This window comes from Fukomys damarensis, unplaced genomic scaffold (genome assembly GCF_012274545.1).
Source record: "Fukomys damarensis isolate Sample0158 unplaced genomic scaffold, DMR_v1.0_HiC HiC_scaffold_18, whole genome shotgun sequence".
Lineage (NCBI taxonomy): Eukaryota > Metazoa > Chordata > Mammalia > Rodentia > Bathyergidae > Fukomys > Fukomys damarensis.
In genome coordinates this window covers 21,992,372-22,012,808 of record NW_022900930.1, presented here as the reverse complement: position 1 = coordinate 22,012,808, position 20,437 = coordinate 21,992,372, and the positions used below count along the sequence as shown (strand labels likewise).

General features: G+C 37.2%; 1 protein-coding gene across 6 annotated transcripts; it reads right to left on the bottom strand.

Moving 5' to 3' along the window:
* Positions 1–276: 276 nt before the first annotated feature.
* On the bottom strand, positions 277–20,437 carry Casp3 (caspase 3). Of its 6 annotated transcripts, none has more exons than XM_010645199.2 (8): positions 20,369–20,437; positions 19,558–19,674; positions 10,380–10,447; positions 8,154–8,278; positions 4,999–5,127; positions 4,520–4,695; positions 4,119–4,239; positions 277–2,057 (listed from the first exon to the last, which is right to left on the bottom strand). In XM_010645199.2, the coding sequence occupies exons 3-8, from the start codon at positions 10,430–10,432 to the stop codon at positions 1,828–1,830; spliced, it is 834 nt and encodes a 277-aa protein (XP_010643501.1). In that variant the 5' UTR covers positions 10,433–10,447; positions 19,558–19,674; positions 20,369–20,437; the 3' UTR covers positions 277–1,827. The 6 variants fall into 6 exon arrangements, with proteins under 6 accessions (XP_010643501.1, XP_010643503.1, XP_019059824.1 ...); XM_010645201.2 differs by having other exon boundaries at positions 19,558–19,601; XM_019204279.2 differs by having other exon boundaries at positions 19,558–19,721; positions 20,369–20,419.

Sequence of the window (20,437 nt, the reverse complement as noted above, 5' to 3'; positions counted from 1 at the left end):
TATTTAGGGACTGAGATCTATGTAAACCTCATATCCAGGCATTCTGTTCATTTTAGAACAAGACTTTCTGAGAGGACTGGGAAACATAAATGGTCAGATCATTTTGAAGCACCTCAAAATATCAGATTAGGGCACTGATGCATCCTCTTTGCCTCTTAAATTAAGCTCTTGGTTAAAAATACTTTAACATCATTTAGTAGGACACTAACAAAAACATCAACAACAACAACAACAAAACTCAAACACGCTGATAATTTAAGTTTGAATTTATGTTTGGAAATAAAAATGCAAATTAAAAAACTTTTATAAAATTGTCACACAAACCCACCTTAGGGTATCATTACATGCTACATTTAGAAAAAATTAATAGATCTTATCAAAACAAATAGTTGTCAATTATAAATGTCAGTTCCTTTCTTTCAGCCAAAAGAAAGTTCACGTGAAACATCAGACTGAAAGTTGGTGGAGCACGTGGGTGCAGTCAGCAATGCTGAACACCCACACGAGTGAGGAAGCTTGGCGCCTGGCCTCCCTGGCTGGGGCTGAGCACTGGCCTGCAGTTTCTCCACATGCACAAGAGAGGTTCTGATTGGTTGCTTCAAAACGCTTATGTGCTGTGATCCTTTCATTTCAGGTAACAGTATGAAATGTTACCACTATTTTCCCACTGAATGTAAACTTCAACAGAAAGTAGCATGCTTACAAATTATTCCACAATAAATATTACAATCTTTGTGACTCTTCAGAAAAGCTCCATTTTAGAAGTTTCTCTCTTGGTTCACTTTCTTGTGTGCCCTGGCAGTATCTTCCATACACACACTGTATGCGCCTGAAGGAATCATTAGGCATCAACTTCTCTGAAGTGGCACCTATAGCTCTGCCTAGTTTGGAAAGAGCCACATCTCTGCTCAGGCTCAAACAGTCTTCTCACAAATTACAGCTTGTCCAGCTGATCCATTTATTGTTTTCTTTTTTTTTTCACTGTTTCTTATGCAGATGATATTTTAGAATGTTCCTGTAGAATTTCTTCTCATTATTATCCTAGTTAGTAATAGCGTGAGGTTTTTACATAGTGGATCTTCAGATATTCTGCTGGTGTGTAAATTTCATCTGACTTGCATAAGAACAAATGAGAAGAAACATGCTGGTGGATCTTAGCACCTTACAGTTATGATTCTGTCTCTCCACTAAAATTGCATGTCCACTAAAACAACCAGTTCAGTTTACTTTCTCTGAAATATTTTCTTTCCTTGTCAATAGTAAACATGATTATTTTTACAAGAAACACATTCTCAGAACAAACATCACGAAAACCACGAGCTATAAGTAATTTTAAAATGCACCTGATTCCTTTTCATACATCAGTTCTAAAATAAAGCTTCAAACTTTTGACCATGCCCACGGATCCTCAAGGTCTATGATACATTACTCCACATCATTTCTACAGTACGACAAAAACTAGAATGTACACAGTCTTAAGTGTGTAGGGGGAATATCACTAAAATTCATTACCGCAAAGTTTAACTTCCTCATAATTAGTTGAAAATTCACAGCATATCACCACAAAATGTTGCTAATTATGAATGATGTAAAATTACAATAATTTCTTTTCATAAGATTATACCAATATCCATATTTATTTATTCCTAATAAATTCAATTTCAACTACCTGATTTTAAGATCGAGGTAGCTGCATTGTAGTTCCTTTGCAGGGCAAATGGCAAGATTCAAAGTATCATCTGAAGTATTCAATTAGACAAGGAAATACAGTATCATTTATATTGTTTCCTCATTTGGCATACAAACTTTAAAAAAGTCAACCATTTTTCAGTGATAAAAATAAAGTTCTTTTGTGAGCATGGACACAATACATGGAATTTGTTTCTTTGCATGAAAGGTGGAGTCATAGGAAAAGGACTCAAATTCTGTTGCTACCTTCCGGTTAACCCGAGTAAGAATGTGCATAAACTCAAGCTTATGTGCATACAATTTCAGCATAGCACAAAGTGACTGAATGAACCAGGATCCATCCTTTGAATTTCGCCAGGAATAGTAACCTACAAGGAAAAATATAGCCAAATACCAATGATATCTGATTTTAGCTGATTCTACAAATTAGTACATAACTGAAACTATAATATAAGCATAAAGTCCCACAGCTCTTATTAGTCATAAAAAGAAAAAAATGACACCTTTGGTTTCAGAAAAAATGATGCTAGAGGGGGGAAAAATGTATTGGGCATACACTTCTGCTTTGAGCGAGGAAAGAGAATTATGGACTACTGAATTATTGAAAATGTTACTCTCTAGGCTCCCCTTCTCACAGGAAGAACAAGTTAAACATGCCCAAAATCAGAAGATGAAAAAGCAAAGATATAGAAAATGGACCATTATAAAAGCTACATTGAGTTTCAATCAGATTTCAGCTTATTTTATTTTTTGAGATGGAGTTTAATCACTATGTAGCCCAAGCTGGCCTCAAACTTGTGGCATTCCACCTGCCTCAGCCTCCAAAGTGCTGGGATTACAGGCGTGCACCACCATGCCCAGTGGATATCATCTTATTTTAATATTAGATAAGAAATAAATTGCTTATGTATGCCTACACATTTAAGAACATGACTAGTTTATCTATAGGGATCTGAATCAAGTACAATAAACAGAAAATCCAAAAAGGCAAAATTATATATGGTATTCTTTTGCTATGAACTACTACACCCATTGCATTTAACTTAGAAGTGCTTTGCCTAAAAAGGTACTTGGAGAAAAAAGAATTATATTGAACACATTTAAAAATGTTAACAACTGCTTAAAAATACTTTTATGATGTTCCCAAACTCTTGATACCCCAAGGTAGTTTATAAGTAAACAGGTACATAATCAACAGTTACTTATATGAGGATGTCGGGAACACAATCACAAAAAAGTAAAGGTTAGGAGCATATTCTGATAATACTTTGACCTTCTCTATTTTCTCCTCCTTCTACCTTCTCTCAGTAATATTTACCTTAATTCCCATCTTCCAAAAAATTCACAGAAAACACGCACCAGTCCCTTCGTATTCTCGGGGTACTTCCAGTCTCCAGTGGGTGCCTGAACCTTCAACATACTGCATTTTTTCCAATGTACCCCTTACTCACAGGTTCACATCTTTTGCTCACAAACTCAATGCCCTTTCCATCCTCACTAAGCATATTCACCCTTTATTGTGACCATAACTTCTGCAGTTTGATGTATGACAAAACTAGCATGAATTTCTTTTAGCTTCTTCTTCATCATTTCATGGACTCATTCTTTTTATATATCTTATAAACCTCAGCGTATGATTTGTTTTCTCTCCTTATGAAGTCAAGAATTTTTATCTTTTCACTTAAAAAAGTACTTTACAGCTTCTCTTTGGCACTTCTGAATTGCCACAGTACTGCTTGAACCTGAACACAAGCACTGTGACTGTTGGTGATCAATCTGATAACCGAGAGGGCCAAGGACATGAGAATACCAAAGGGACGATTCATGTCCCAGGATGGATAGACTGAGATTTCATCACACTATTCAGAAGGTCAAACAACTTAAAATGTATGAACTGTTAACTTCTAGAATTTTGAATTGAATATTTTCAGACCACAGTTGACTGACTGAAAATGCAAAGAATAAACCGTAGAAAAGACAGTGGGAGACCTAATGTATCTGTTTCTTTCTAACAAGTTGGGTGAAGCTCTGACTTCTGTTGCCATATAGTATAACTCTGGTACACAGGTCATTGTGAGTCTATAACCTTTTGCAATTTCTCTGTGGCTATGTTGCCTTAAAATATAGACAAGTTATGAGCCGGGCATGGTGGCACACACCTGTAATACCAGCACTCGGGAGGCTGAAGCAGGAGGATCACTGTGAGTTCAAGACTAGCCTGGACTACACAGCGAGTTCCAGGTCAGTCTCATCTACAGTGAGACCCTGTCTCAAAAACAAACAAAACAAAATATAGACAAGTTAAACATTTTTTAGGGATATCAAAATCTTAGTCTCTGAAACACACTTGGTTGTTTAGTTCTACAATCAGTCATAGCATAATTCTTTTATAATCTATATATAACATACATTATCTGTCATCTTCTTACCTGGTGCTGTGGAATATGCATACAAGAAGTCAGCCTCTACTGGTATTTTCTGGCATGCCATGTCATCATCAATACCACTGTCTGTCTCAATGCCACAGTCCAGTTCTGTACCCCGGCAGGCCTGTGAGAAAACAAACATTATGTAAAAAATATGTGTGTGCACACATAACTTATATCTAGGAAACATAAAGGCTATGTGAAAACTGATGTTAATTATAATGAGTCTAATATAATCTCAAAATTGAAATGTACTCCCTATTTTCTAAGCGTAGTCTGAATGCATAAAAAAGTAATAGTAGTTCTGTAGCCCCAGGAAAAAAAAAAACATCATTTTAATTAACAGTTGAATAAATTATTCTCTGATTAATCCTCAATAACCAAGGTGCTCAATTATTCATTACCTGAATAATGAAAAGTTTGGGTTTTCCAGCTAGACTTCTACAAAGATCCCCTTTGAAGAACTTTGTTAATATTTTCAGGTCAACAGGTCCATTTGTTCCAAAAATTATTCCTTCTTCACCATGGCTTAGAATTACACAAATAAAGCTGCTCCTTTTGCTATGATCTTCTTTAGAAGCTAGAAAGATATTTACAAATAAGAAAAAAAAAGGGAGTCTTTGCAACTTTACAACAGATATACTGTGTAAGATGAATTGAGAAAAGAACTACAATATCATCTAAACTTAATTTGGGACAAAGTCACATACCTAAAAACATTTTAGGTTCTGATATAAATAAAATCTTTTGCTTCTTACCAAAATACGTATGATCAGAATTATATGCAGTATAATTTCACAATTCTCTTATTTTTTTTTAATATGTAAGATTACAGATAATATAAAATTGGTCAATGAAGGTCATTCTTTTAATTACTTCTTACCATTGCACATCAATTCCACAATTTCTTCACGTGTAAGATCATTTTTATTCCTTACTTCATATTTCAAGTTCATAAAGGTTTCTCTGAGATTTGCTGCATCTACATCTGTACCAGACCGAGCGGACATTCCTTGGAAACAAAACAAAAAGGACAAAAGAATTACTTTTAACTGTGTTTTAAAAGAATAACTGCTTTGAGATAAAATGAATTATGCAGCAATTCACAAAATCAATTAATTCTTCCTTTTTAATGCTCAGGCTAATGATTTTGATCATAGTGACACAAAGCCTCTCCAGTCTCTGAGCATATGACACTTCATAGTTGTCCCAGTGTGACATAGTTGTCCCAGTGCAATTGCTACGGGGATATCTTTCACAGCTGCTCAAATGCCAAAAACCAGAAAATGACTTTATGTACCAAATAGTAGGGGACAAGTAAATTACAATTCATTTGTGCAGTGGACTACTATGTTGCAATGGGGGGGGGTACCAGGGATTGAACTTGGGTCCTTGCACTTGCAAGGCAGGCCACCGAACCGCTGGGCTAAATCCCTGGCTAATGTTGCAATTTTTTTTAGATAAAGCTTTTCCTGGGGAAAAATAAAAGTCCTACTTTTACTTAAGAAAAAATAATATATATACCGGGACTGTATTTGATTCTAAGTTCCCAATGACTTTAAGATGCATTACTATTTTCATGTCATTTCAGGAAAAACAAAAAGCACCAAACACTACCATATCAATACTATGCATCAGGCATAGTACTATAGGTAACCTCTTTTAATCCTTCTAACCAACTTGAGGTAGTAATTATTACTAGCTTCATTTGTACAGATGTGGAAACATGTAGCACAGACAGTGGAGAAACTTGTCCAGGACTGGAGGCATAGCTCAGAGTTAAGAGTATGTGCTAAATGTAAGAGAAAGACTCTGGATTCAATACCCAGCATGTGCGCGCACACACACACACACACACAAACAGAAACAAAAACAGAAAAAGAGAAAGAAAAGAAGAAAAGAAGCAACAAAGCTATATTAGGCCTGTACGTAGGAGTCTTGGGCTTTTTATCACTCCTTTATAGGTCTTCCACATCATTGTAGACTGATTGTATGATGTATATGCAGTTTTTAAAATTGATGACACTGAGATTGGGTAAATTTAATATGTGTGAAGACTAAATACAAAACTTTTAAGCATCAATACTTCTTAAACATTGTTGATTCACCTCTTTGGGGAGTATGATTATGAATAATTTTCATTTTTTCTTTTTGTTAATCTGTAGTACCCCAAATTTCTATTAGACATATAAAATTATAATAAGCTCATCAAGGTTTTGACATTGAAAAGCTGAGGTCACTATGCAGCTGTGTGACAAAGTGATTGATTTCTGATGCTGGCTTCTGAGCCACTTTGCAGAATAGAAAATACTGCCAATCTTTACATTTCAAACCAGAAAAGGGGCTCACTCTAAGGCAAAAGTTAGACAGACAGGTGGCCTATGTATTTATATGGGGGGAGGTGTAGAATGATATACTTCGAAAAAAGAAAAGAAAAAGAATAGATTGAACAATGTAGAATTCTATAGGAAGAAGGCATCATCATTAGCAAAATGGGGCAGAATATCTGTAAGTAAAATTTTTTGTACTTTTCAGACAGGGCCTTGCTGTACAGTTCAGGATGGCCTTGAACTCACAGCATTCCTCCTGCCTTAGCCTTTTGAGTGCTGGGATTACAGGCCTCCTCCACCAAGCCCAGCAAATTTTAAACTTCATAAAGTGAAAGGAACAAAATATTTTGCTTTTTATTTAATGATTGAAGTTAGTAACTTGACTTATAGCCAAAAGCAATAAAATAGCGCTATTCAAATTTAGAAATTCATTTTCAATTATTCTCTATGTATTTTTCTTAACTGATCTACTTCTAAATCCTGTGGCTTCCTTCAATTCTTGCCACCACTCTGGTCTTTTATATTAAACTGACTTATTTAGTTTTTATAATTAAAAATTAATTCTAATATGATTAATATACCAATTCAAAGAATTTTCACAACATCATCTGAAATATGAATAACAAGAAAACAGCCAAAAAGTTCATTTATATGGTAAATTATACAAATTAAACGAATATTGTGTGAGATGCAGTAACATATAACCACCAAAATAACAGGAAAATTATACAGCAACACAAAACTGCTTATATTACATTAAAGGGAACAAGTAGAATACAATTTTTTTCTCAGAGAAGGAATAAAATCAATCTTTCCCAAAAAAACTACCAAGGAAAACAACAAATAATATACCTAAATGCTAATTAGGTTTTTGGGATCATGAAGGAGTTCATTTTCTATATTCTGTAAGAAAATTCTAAAATTAGTAGATTCAAATTATATGCAGTGCACCAAGAATGGGATTTGGTGATCATGTCACGGTGAACTTAGAGAGAGCAGCTTCAGTGGTAGAGGTAGAAAGCAGAGGAAGAAGGTTAAAAAGAAAGTGAAAGAGGACAAGATGGCAAGCTTAAACTTCTTGTATTCAAAGTTTAAGGAAGAAGGGAAAGAAATAAACACCAGAGCATAAGAGGAAGCAGAGTAAACTAAAGGTCTCTGTAATATGGGGAACAGAGCAGATGAAGACATAAAGTAAAGCACAACAGAGCTCAGCCTTTGGAGTCAGTCAGACCAAGGCCCAGACCCCAGCTCTGCTACTGTACTACCTATGCCTAAGGTTTTTAGCCTTCTAGAATCTAACAGCAGCTTCTCAGGTTTGTTGTAAAAATAAATGAGACAGTATCTGTAATGTACCTTGCAGGTTCTGGAAAGAAATACTACCTCTTAATATTTTTTGAGAACTTTTTATTGGTCTAAAAGAGGGAGCAGGTGGATAAAGAAGCAAGGATTACAGATAAGCAAGGGCAGAAGAAGACAAGCACACAGATAAGAGGCCAGCTGCCCCAAGAGGGAGAGATTCTGCACACAGGTAGAAAAGTTAAAAGTTCGTACCGTATTACAGGACCTGTAGGGTCTTGCCTTGTTTCTACCTTGATGTGATGCACCACAGTTTACTGACTAGTAATACATCAATATTCCTTTCTATATCATATCAAATATGAATGGCACTAATATTTTGAAAAACATTAAAATTATGGAAGATACATACCAGTGCTTCTATGGAAGTTCTTATTATTAATTATTATACATAAACCCATTTCAGGATAATCCATTTTGTATTTATTATCCAAGGATATTCCGGAGTCCATCGATTTGCTTCCATGTATGATCTTTCTGTTTGGAAATCAGACACTTTAAAAAGGAAGAAGTGACCAATCCACTAATACAACTTTTATGACTCACAAGAACAGCTAACATTTGTTTAAGGCTATTACAAAACTTTTTGCTACAGGATCTTCCTCATTTTACTACTAACCATTTTACAGATACAAAAATGACCCACCAAGGCTAAGAGATGTGTTGAAGGGCATGCAGACGGTACATCAGAGCCAAGGGGAAGGAAACCCTTTACTGGACTTCAGAGTTTTGGGCTTTAACATTATGCTCCTTATTCCCCTTTACACTTTATCAAATACATTTTATAATTTAAAAACTTCTTGTAACCTTGGAAAATAGTTTAGACTTCAAGGTAAGAGTAAAACCTTTAGAATAACTGGGTCTTCTAGTCTCTGCTGCGGGTACTCAATTCTACCGGTGAAACTAGCTAGGAACAATACGTGAATGAATTAAATATGGCTCTGTTCCAGTAAAACTTGACAAAAACAGGCCATAGGCCTGATCCATGATTTATCAGGAATCTGAGAAATAACTGGTCTAGGAACAGCCAAACACTAATATCTTAAGTCTACATATTCATATACTTAGAAAATTTTGTATTTTATCCAATTCTAAAAATATTGTGATTAAAAGTTGTATTTAGCTGGGCGTGGTGGCACATGCCTGTAATCCCAGCACTCAGGAGGCTGAGGCAGGAGGATTGCTGAGAGACCAGCCTGGGCTACATAGTGAGTTCAGGTCAGTCTCAATTACATAGTGAGACCCTGTCTCAAAAAAAAAAAAAAGAAAGTAGTAATTAAAGGAGTCTAGGTCAGAAAAGAACTATTATCTTTACAAAGGTAAAGAGCCTCAGGCCCATACTCCCATTTTGTGAAAAAACCCTAAGAACCAAATGACTTAACCTTTAGGTCATAAGATACAAATTAACTGTATTAAAAAATCTAAAATGCTCCAAAGTCTAAAACTTTTTGAAAGCCTACAAACTGCTATACATGGAAAATTTCACATGTGAGCTCATGTGACGGGTCAGTCTTTTCACCTAAGGGACACTCAACCTGCAACAGACCCTCTCCCGATGCCCATTCCCCACTTCCTTCTTAGGCCTAAGTTCTCTACTAGCATACGATAGCTGGACCAAGAAGTGATACTCCTTAACAAACAGCAGAGACTTAAAAAGCTTGAGAACATGAGAGCAACGTATCACAGGAGCAAAACAACCCTAGACTTCTTTGGGATTTCCAATGCAATTCACTATATATATGATATTCTGTAAAAAAAAAGATGATAGGGTTTAAAAAACAACACGACTTTGGAAAATGGTGGTTGTATTTCAAATTCCTTTGCTAAACAAACAGGCTAAATTATTAGTAGGGACTTGTTCATAGCATTGCTATGATACAAATTTTTTTTCCCCCCAGTACCAGAGATTGAACTCAGGTCCTTGTGCTTTCAAGGCAGGCGGTAGAACCACTGAGCTAAATACCCAGCCCAACAATTGTTAGCTTGTAATTCCCAGAGTGTTTCAGAATAATAATACTAGGTCTCAGAAATAAACTTTTAGAATTTAAAAAACTTTTAAAATTGACAGATAATAATTGGAAGCATTAATAAGCAGACTATATTAAAAAAGAAAATAAATAAATACATAAGAAAAAAGACAAAGGATAAAAGATAACCCATAACCAGGCAATTCTCCGGGTGAAAACCGGCATTGCATTTTAGTCTGAAAACCTATGAACAACAGGTCAAAAAACTCCGCCTAATACAAAACCTATACTCCTGTACAATCATTTGGGAAGACACACCACAGCCTAGAGGCAAGTCCTACCTCTCTGGTGGAATCCTTCTTATTCTAGGGCTGAGTCAAACACTGTCCTAGATCTTTCCCTTCATCCTCCCCAAAGATCTGTCAAAGTTTTACTATCTTCATTTTAAAGACTAGATGCAGTGAACTTAAGTTACGACGGAAAGCCACACAGCTTTCTGAGTTGGGAAGACAACTTGGTCTCTGGCTAGAAAGCCTATCTGTCCCCCACTCCTACTGTATCATACATCCCCATCTTTTTTTGACTATTAAGGATTCCATTTAAATACTCACGTTTCTAAATCTTTAATGGATTTTGCATCCACTGAGTTTTCAGTGCTCTCCATGGCTATTTTTCTTAACTAGGATATAAAAAAAGGAAGTTACTAAAAAATCAGTCATATAAAACCACCACTGCATATTAGTGATTCCAGTTATTATTTCTCCAAATCCCCTTGTTTTATCTTTTACTGTTAAAGGTCTGTGAGTCACACCTGGGAGAATAGTCCTTTGTCATGTAGGCTTTCTGTCTCTGTCTCTCTGGCCCCCTTCCCTCCCTCTTTGTTTCTTGCCCATCAATTATATATAATGAATTACATCAAGTACAGATACAACTTGATGAATTTTTCCATTATGTCCCCTTGTCACACAAGAAAGAGATTGCAGCTTGTTTTATTTATTACCCATCTAATCAGCTCATTTGTAGGAACTCAGCTTCCAACTCAACAGTTAAAACAAAATCAAAACTTACACAAGGCTATGCCTCACATAATATTATTCTACAATGCTTGGATTCCCAAGACATACGTTATTAAGATGTTCCAAACCTCTATTTAAACCTTATCCTTAAATTGGGTTTCAGAATCCCAACTTCTCACTTAGGGTGGTTGAATAGCTAGAAGACTTACGAGTAAAAACTAAAATTTCTGCTTTCATTATTCCAACAGGTACGTTTCATACAGTTAACAAGTCTTTATCTCCAAAGCAACCACTTACTGAACACTTATGACACATCAGGTACTTTGCTAGGCAGCTCATCTTTATTCTCAGTAACTCGAAAAGCCAGGAAACCTAACTTTTAGTGACCGACTACATTCACTTCCACACTCTCATACCCTGCCTGAGGAAGCCAACCCCTACTACTTGACTTTTGAGTTCTAGGTATTCTCCAGCTTCCCAGAAGCAAAGGTACTTGTAATGGTAACCTCCCTCCTTAAACGGGGATAAAAAGGACAAAAATAAAACAACAACAACAAAAAATAAGGACAAAAAGCCTTGAACAAATTTCTCCAGACTCTAGAAGCTCTGGCTCTGTAAAAATTTCAATCAAAATACAACTTTAACCTTACTCTTAGGCTAAAATCAGAAATACTGTAGGAATATACCATCCTACTAACAACACACCCATAAAATACTTTCTAGAAAATCCTAGGCAATCTCCTCTAATTTTTTAATTTTTAAATTTGTGGTACAATATACATAACATTTATTATTTTGGCCTTTTGAGCATAGAGTTCAGTGGCATAAAGCAGTCACACTATTGTACAGCCACCACCACCACCATCCTCTCCAGACTTTGTCTTCCCGAGACTCTGTGTGTGTCAAGGTCCCGCACTCAAGGTCTCTTGGAAAGCATGCTTCCTTCCCTGCTTCAAAGCTAAGCCTCTTCCTCGCCTCACACCAGTTCTGTTCACACATATGGTGGAGAAAGAGTACAGAAGAGGAAGCGTCACCCATTACAATTTAACCACAGAAGAGGGTAGTGTTTTACTTTCTTCCAAAGCCAGTCTAATTTTTTGCATTTCTACAAAAGCTCTTTGCTTTCTATCATCTTACTTCCTATAGCCTTTCTAGAAAACCACAGGTGAATGTAAACACAACTGGGATAAATAACTGGGATCGTCAGCAAATACTTAGTGAACACATACTTGGTACCAGGTATCATTCCAGGCACTTCAACAGTGAAAGACAAGACAAAGCTCCCACCTTCAAGAAGCTTTCATTCTGGAGAGGAAGCCTATACATTTATAAAAAGATTTCACACTGGGAGGGGGTATGACCACAGCAAAACAGAGTAAACTAATGCACAGAGAGCTACATTAGCTAAGGTGGTCAGGGAAGAGACCTAAATGACATACAGGATGCCATTATAAGGTGTCTGTGCTGGCAGGACCAGCAAGTAAAATGGAATGATGAATTTGTTGTATTCATGGTGCACAGAGAGTAGTCTGATTAGTGCACGGTAAAAGAGGGAAGGAGTGAATGGAGACGATACAGGAAAGGCAAGATCACCTAAGAGGCACTTGTCTAGTCAAGAGATGATGATAGCTGGTACAGAACAGAACAATGGATAAAGGTAGTTAGGAGTCTAGAACTTGATGGAAAAATCAGAGGTGGAGACAAACTAGGCATCCTGCTTGTATTTTATTTTATTAACTTTATTTTTTGATACTGGGGATAAAAGCCTTGACACTGAGCTACATCCCCAGCCCTGTCAATTTTTTAATTTTGAGATGGGCTTACTAGGTCACTAAGTTGCCCAGTTTGGACTGAACTTTTGTCTTCCTGACTTGGCCTCCCAGAGTGTAGGTTTACAGCTGTGTGCCACCATGCTCGGCTTGCACCCTGTTATCTAGAGGTTTAGTAGAGGAAGTAAAGCCAGAAAGATACTAAAGCAAGGTGAAAGAAGACGAATGTGGTGTACCAAAGCACACAGAGCCACTATTCAACCTTTTCGAGTTTTGCTAAAAGATTAATTTAGATGAGGACAGAAAAATCACTGGTGTGGTCAGGAATGTCATCAGTATTATGGGGACTAACAGAAAAAAAATCCAATATTGAAAGTGGGCAAAAGAAATTAAACTAGACTCTGGGGGCTCACAGAATTCTATAGCAAGGTGTCCTTCTCTTCCTTTTTTTTTTTTTTTTTTTTTTTTTTGTGGTACTAGCAGTTGAATCTAGCAGTTCAGTCCTACCACTGAGCTACATCCTCACCCAGCCTTTTTCACTCTGAAACTAAGTCTCATTAAATTGCCCAGGCTGGCCTGAACTTGAGATCCTCAGTCTTCTGACTGGCAGGGATTATAGGAATGTACCATGGTGCCTGGCTAATACTCTGTTGACTTACCTCCTGACTTGGCTATTTTATAACTCTGTAGGAAATTAAGCCATGTAAATTAGTATGCAAATGACTCTTATCTATAGCAGTGAAAATGAATTTGGGGGAGTTTGAGACAGGGTCTCACTATGTAGTTGACACTGACATGGAACTCACTGTGTAGCCCATGAACTCACAGCAATCCTCCTGCCTCAGCCTCCCGAGTGCTGCGATTACAGGCGAGCGCCACCATGCCCAGCAAAAATGAACTTTTGTCTTGTAATGATGCAATGGATGTCTACCCTAAAAACTGGCTCTTCCAAATTACATTTATTGCCCTAAGGATAGAAATCAGCTTTGTATCTATCAAAAATTTCTTTTCATCATCCTCAATTCTTCAAATTCTCCTTTGAATTGGTCTTACCTTACCAGTTTCACTATTTTTTTCTTCTTTTTCTTTGCAGTACTGGGAATTGAAATCAGGACCTTGTACTTGCAAGGCAGGCATGGCACCACCGAGCTAAATACCCAACCCTACTAGTTCCATTATTAATTGATTGACTGAATAAAAATCTTTAAAATACATTTATTTTATATTTGCACAACAGCCAAGTTTTTTATTTTTTGAAACAAAAAGGAGACAGGGGACAGTAGCCAGAAAGGTACAAAGGGTAGAGGATGCTTCTTACTTCAATTTGTCAAAGACTTAGGCTGGTGAGAATGACCTCACCCAAAGTGTGAAATTCCTAAGGAAGAAAGAGTGAGGTTCTAGGATAAAAGATGTAATGCCTCTCCCTACATACGGAAAAACATTAAGCTCAGGTAAGAACAGAGCCAGCTCATCCAGCATAATGGGAAGGAATACAAAATATTTTAACATAACATGAAAAGGTTGGTGAATGTGACGGGAGGATGAGGTACTTCTCATATGACTACATCTATTCCCCTACAGTTAGAAGATAAACTATGAGACAAGAATCCCAAAATATCTTTCATTTACAGTTCCATGTATACTTATATAAATATTTTATCAATACCAAAAACTAATCATGCACAATGATACGTGACATAGGCATTCTCAAACACCATCAGAAGGGTCAGATCACTTGAGAATATTTTGACATGTCCTCTTATTCCCTAATAACAATCGAAGCTTGATATAGTAAGATTATATTACTAAGAATGCAATCTATGGAAATAACCCTGGGGGTGGAGAAACTCAGGAAAGAATATGCACTACTTATTAAAAAACTGAGAATCTGAGAACAGAGAAATAGTTAAGTTATAGTATATAACCATTCAATGGTGAATGCAGCTACTCAATTTTTCTTTTGTTTTTTCAATTTTTCCTAAAGAACTTATGACATGGGGAATGCTCATAATATAAAACTAAGTAAAAATAGTCTTAATTAAATATACATTAGAAAAAGAGCAAAAGTGCTTATGCAAATCATTACATATTAACATATTTGGCTATTTCTGGGTGATAGGATTATTGACAACTTATTTACTAAATATCCTTCTGTATCTTCTTTTTGCAAAAAAATTTTAAGGCTAGAAAATAGTAACATTATTTTATAACAGTATCAAAAATGACAGAATGCATCAACCAAGATTGTGTTCACAATTTCAACTCTCAATTCTTGCTTCAAGAGTGACAAAAATAAGGATATTTTATTATTTTGAAAGTAGTCATTCTTCCTTTCCTTTAGCATGTTCTAATCTACCTGCCCCCCCTTTTTTTTTCATATAGACAATAAACATGTATTGGGCACAAGGAAATTTCAAATTTCCATGAAACGTAAGTGCCAGGGGACCAACTTGTCCTCGCATGTGTCAATTCAAAGTACAAAAGGCACAAACCAAAATAATTACCCATCTGTGGCTGAGAAATAAGGTGTGATTAACCTGATTAATAAAAAACAGTACAGGGTGCTTAACAAGCCTAGAAACAGGTCAATGCATCACAAATGACTCATTGATTTTTAAAAAATAGGGAAGAAATAATTTCATAAAGTGAACCTAGAGGTCCTTTCTGGATCCAAGGTTTGCCTCAAATTGGCCCTTTAAATGAACTGTCCCAAAGAGGTTTCACAGTGTTTGGGAACCCCTAAGCGCTGATCAGTTTCAACTAACAATCAAGGTCCTAAAGATCTCATTCCTAAAACTTCTAAACAGTGTGGTAATGTTTACACTAGAATTTTGACTTGAATTTAAAATTTTTGTCTCTTGTCTGCTATTAAGCAGACTGGTTATAAAAGCTTTAAATAGTGATCAGCTTTTCAGAGATCCAAAATACTTGCAGATTTGCTTGTTGACTTGGACCAATGTAAGATTTTACCTAAATAGTAGGGTGTGTGTGTGTGTGTGTGTGTGTGTGTTTGTGACAAATACAGAGGAGGGGGAGGAGAGTGGGGGGGATCAAATTGAATACAAGGACTTCACACTAAGTTACATTCCCAGATTTTTAAATTTTTTATTTTGGGATGGGATTTTGCTACTAATTTGCTAAGTTACCCAGGCAATGCTGAAACTTGCAATCCTTCTGCTCTAGTCTCCTAGAGGACTGGAATTATAGGCTTGTGCCATAATGCCAAGCTAGTAGTAATTTACTTTTCATATATTAAACCAACTTTCTCTAACCAATTATTGAAAGTGAGAAAATTTTTCAGACAGATCAGTCTTACTATGTAAGTAATTACAATTCAATCATTTCTGATATTAGACATGAGTGACAAATTTCTTACTTAGTAAAAGTTGGTGGCTAAAGCAAACATGAATTTTTCTAGGAGTTAAATGGTATCTTACTATGAAACTAATACTATTTAGTTTCCTTCATTATTAATATAATATATATCATTTATATTAATATAATAGCTATCATTTCAGGTATCAGGTGATCTTGATATACTACTAAAATTTTCTGATAATAAATGAAATCTTTAAAGCATGAGACATGTATACATTTGTTCTCTGTCATCATCTACTTTTTCCACATTATGTAGTAAATTCACTCTTGGGAGATGAGCTTTGCTTCCTCAGAACTGACTAAAGTGTTACACAGCATTACCTCATCTCTGTTAGCTAATGCCTGGCTGCATATAAATTATTCTGGAGAGGGTGATCTCATCTTAGAAGGATAAAAAATGTCCTAGGGAAGTATTTATTGTCCTAAACCATAACAAGAATTTAGTTTCTTACATTGCATATTTGACAAAATGTAAATAATGAAAATATTAAATAATGAGAGTTTTAAAAAATGTATCCTGGCATAGCAACGGCCTTAGCTTTCTAACTGTGAGGATGTGTGTAAACTGCACAGCCAGGATTCAAACCAAGACCTGGTGGTCTCAAGGACACAGACTCTTCCTACACATTCCATAGAATGCTTAGCACTATACAGAGTGATAATGCTATGACTAATTTCCAGGAAGAAAACAAAAACCATAACCTCAGAAGCTCCAGTTAAGATAGACAAAAAACATAAACAAACAAGATAGAAATGACTGCTGGGAACTGAAATAGCAGCTGTTGCTAAGTATCCCGGGGCAATTTGTTCCAAGACCCAACTGGGACAGCAAATTCTCAGGATGCTCAAGTTCCTTATACAAAATGATAGAATATTTGCATATAACCTATGCATACCTCCTATATACTTTAGATAATCTCTAGATTACTTATGATACCTAATACAAGGTAAATGCTAGGTTTAGGGAATGACAAGGAAAAAAAGTCTGTATATGGTCAGTATAGATGCATTTTTTTTCTAATATTTTTAATGGCAGCTAGTTGAATCCACAAATATGGAGGCTAATGTATACTTACTCTAGTAAGTAATGAAGAAAATAGGAATGATGATTATGGTGTTTTTGATGCTAGTGGATAATTTACTTCCAAAAGTAAAATAACTAGCTTCAAGTTAATCACTCAGGGTAAGACATTAAGTCATTCTCTACTTCTTTACTTGCCTATAGAGGAAAGATGAAGCCACTCCAATATGATTTCCAGGGAGACTACATCTCTGTCAAACAATGTGAAAAATATTGGGATTATATTTATTGTCTATCAGTAAGGACAAAGTCTCAAAAGCAGTAGCAATCACATTTCCAGATAAAGAAAGTTTCACGATACTGTGTATAAGATTTCAGCTAAAATGCTCATTTACTGAGCTCACTGTTGTCAATGGGCCTGGTAAAGTCAATCTTTTAATATTTAAAATATAATTAAGGTAAAAATATGAAAACTGGAAAATAAAGTTAAATACTGAATAAACCAAGCTCAGTTGTAGTATATGAAAAAATAGAACCATCTTTCCCTTTTCTTTGGCATGAGTGACATAACCAAGAAGATAGACTAGCATGTGGCTCACAAGTCAGAAAGGGCACGGTACTCTCTTACTACTTGAAAGAAGTCTCTTCCCTTTTCCAACTGAAGTCCCAAGATGATTTTTTTTTTTTGAGGGGAAAAAAGGAGAAAATCGCAAAGCATTAGTAGGCCTAAATGTTTCTGTATAAAACAAATGAAAAATGGAGGATTTGGGATGTCTTTTATAAAAATTACAATTAACCATAATAATCTAGTGAACACCAACTCTTTGCAGAGTATTGTATCAGACCTTAATTATACAAAGTAGTGGAAGGGACAAAAAGTATAACCCATGTGAGGCATATAGCCATGTTCACTTATATTCCTAAGAGGCTCAACAAGGCAGATGTCAGAGCACGTGCAGCCCATATCAAATAACCCTACCATGCTCTACCACATCGCAGAAGTTCTAGAGGCAGTATTTAAAAGCAATAATAAAGCATGCAGAAAATAACTTCCTTTACATAGATTTCACATTTTTCAAAGCCTCGTCACAGACATTTTTGCATCTGATCCCCATAGCAACAGTGTGATGTGTATATTTTATGAATGAGCCAGTAAGTGCATCACCTTTAGAATTAGGCTCAGGTAATCTGACAAGAGACTACTACCCTTTCTGGCCAATACATCTGTATTTACTAAATGTGTACAAAATAATATTTAAGAATTTAAAAATTCCCACGTATTTTTAAAAGGCCCAAAGTAGTACTTCTTATCTTTGGGAGAGAACTTAAAAGTATTATTTAATACTAATATTAGAAGAACTAACGTTACTCATGGAAGTAAAGATTGCTTCGTACCATCAGAATGGGGATGATGCAACAGATTGGGCTAACTTAGGTTTCAAAGGAAAAAAGTAAAACTGCATTGTAATTCTCTATATCAGATTAAGTCACCAGTTTCTTAAAATGGAAGGAGGCAAGGCCTTTTTTCACGATGACCAAAGCAAATCTCAATTAGGTACAATAGTCTTTGAATAAGTTTTATTTCCACAGTCTAATAAACTGTTTGTTCATTAAGATATATTCTTAACTTTTAAAGATCTTTGAGTAAAGCAAAGCCAAAACTTGAACAGGGCTGAGTTAGGCTTTAAATTTCATTTTTAGTCATCATATGACCATACCACATACAGTGGCTGACGCATCTTGATTCTGGCTGATCTAATCACAGGGCTAAGCACCACCTTCTGCTATCTTGTATATTCCTATTGTTACAATGACTCCATTATTTCATGTCTGCTATTCTTTTCTAATGCACATTTTAATTATAATTTGCTAAGCAATCCTAAAACAAATTTACTCTTAGGGGATCTGCACGGGGTAAAATCATCATAAAGCATAATATCGTAATAAAAACAAATGGCAATGCTTGTGCCATGGCCAGGATATGGGGCAAGAGAAAAAAGAACATCATAATAGATAAATCAGTCCCTCAGTTGTTGGCTTATAATTTAGAAAGGGAGATAGTGAGCAACTGTAAAAGATATGACACATCTTAGGAAATGCTGGGTGCAAAGAAACTCATAATAGAAAGACTGAACCTTAATTTGTTAAATGAAAACAGAAACCTAAGCAAATGTAAAGAGGTGGGGGAGTAGGCGAAGGGAACAGGGAACGCAAGTGTACAAGGCAGAGGCTAGGTTTGATAGTAAGCACAGTGCAAGTGAGAGAGCGAAGGATATATTAAAAGAGGAATATATTAAAAGATAAGGCAAGGGAGGTTATTCAGAACCCAGTCGGTGTTTGGCTTTGCTTATCACATTAGAGGACCAGGTTTACCCTGAGGGCAAAGAACCAGCTTTCTAGATTTTTCTGTTGCAAAAAATGGTCTGGAGAGGAGGAGGGAGGCTGATGCAGTTAGGTGAGTCTAAGGCGACTTGCAATCAGGAATGAAGGGGCATGCGCAGCCCTGGCAGACATGTTGGAGGCCAAGGCCAGGTGGCTACCTGCCAAAGGAATAGGACAGGTGAGAGGTGGCCTAGGAGAAGCACAGTTCTTCGGTACCACTTACCCGGGCAGAGGCAGCTGCTCAAGTCAGGTCTGAGAAAAGATCCACTAAGAACAAGAGAGACAGGTGTGAAAAAGGCCCTAGGGGATTTCAAAGTGGCTTCCTCCAGTAACTGTGACCCTGGATACAAACAGAAAGAGCTGAAGTCTTCATGCAAGCCTTTAGCTCTGAAAAGGAACGCAGTTGTTGCTTACAAATAGCTCCCTGGAAGAACTGAAAGCACAGTGACCCTAGAAAAGTCTAAGCCCTTAGACTGAGAAGGCAGCAGAGGTCAGACACTCAGGTGCTAAGGGAAGGCACAGCGCCAAGGGCCAGACCCTGACAGCAGCGGGTCGGCCTGCAGCCCCGGGGCGGAGGTTTGTGAAGCCGCTCCACGCGCCTCCCTGGCCAATCCACCCCTCGGCCTGTGGTTCCAGTCGCAGTCCCACCCCATATCCTGAGGCCTCGGGCATCCCATTCCCAACTCTGTGGTCCGTCCTCGGGGCCTCGGGGCCTCGGGCCCAGCCAGCCGGTAGCACGCCCCGTTCCCAGCTCGGTGTCCGAGAGTTTCTCGCTCCCAGGCCCGGCCTCCTTTGCCGAGGCCCCGCACCCGGACCAGGCGTCTCGCTACGCCGCCCTCAGGGCTCGCCCAGAAACCCTCAGCAGAGCAAAACAAAGGCTGTCTCCAGGACAGTCTCCTCTCCACCCCCCTCCGTCTCCTCGCAGCAGCTGCTAACGGGGCAGGTCCCCAGGACAGGCACTTATCTCGGGAGAACGGAGGGAGCAGGCCCATGGCTGGCGGCGCAGGACCGAGAAGAGGCTTGGAGACACTCACCGTACAGCCTCCGCAGCCTCCAACCGGCAGAACCCACCGCTCCGCTCCACCCGGCGCCAGCAAGCTTTC

Excerpts from the sequence above, each read along its gene's own strand:
- Casp3 (XM_010645199.2), bottom strand. The coding sequence starts at position 10,432 with ATGGAGAGCACTGAAAACTCAGTGGATGCAAAATCCATTAAAGATTTA. Across the intron at positions 5,128-8,153 it reads GAACTTCCATAGAAGCACTG|GAATGTCCGCTCGGTCTGGT; the intron begins GTATGTATCTTC and ends TTTGTTTCCAAG. Across the intron at positions 4,240-4,519 it reads CCAAACTTTTCATTATTCAG|GCCTGCCGGGGTACAGAACT; the intron begins GTAATGAATAAT and ends GTTTTCTCACAG.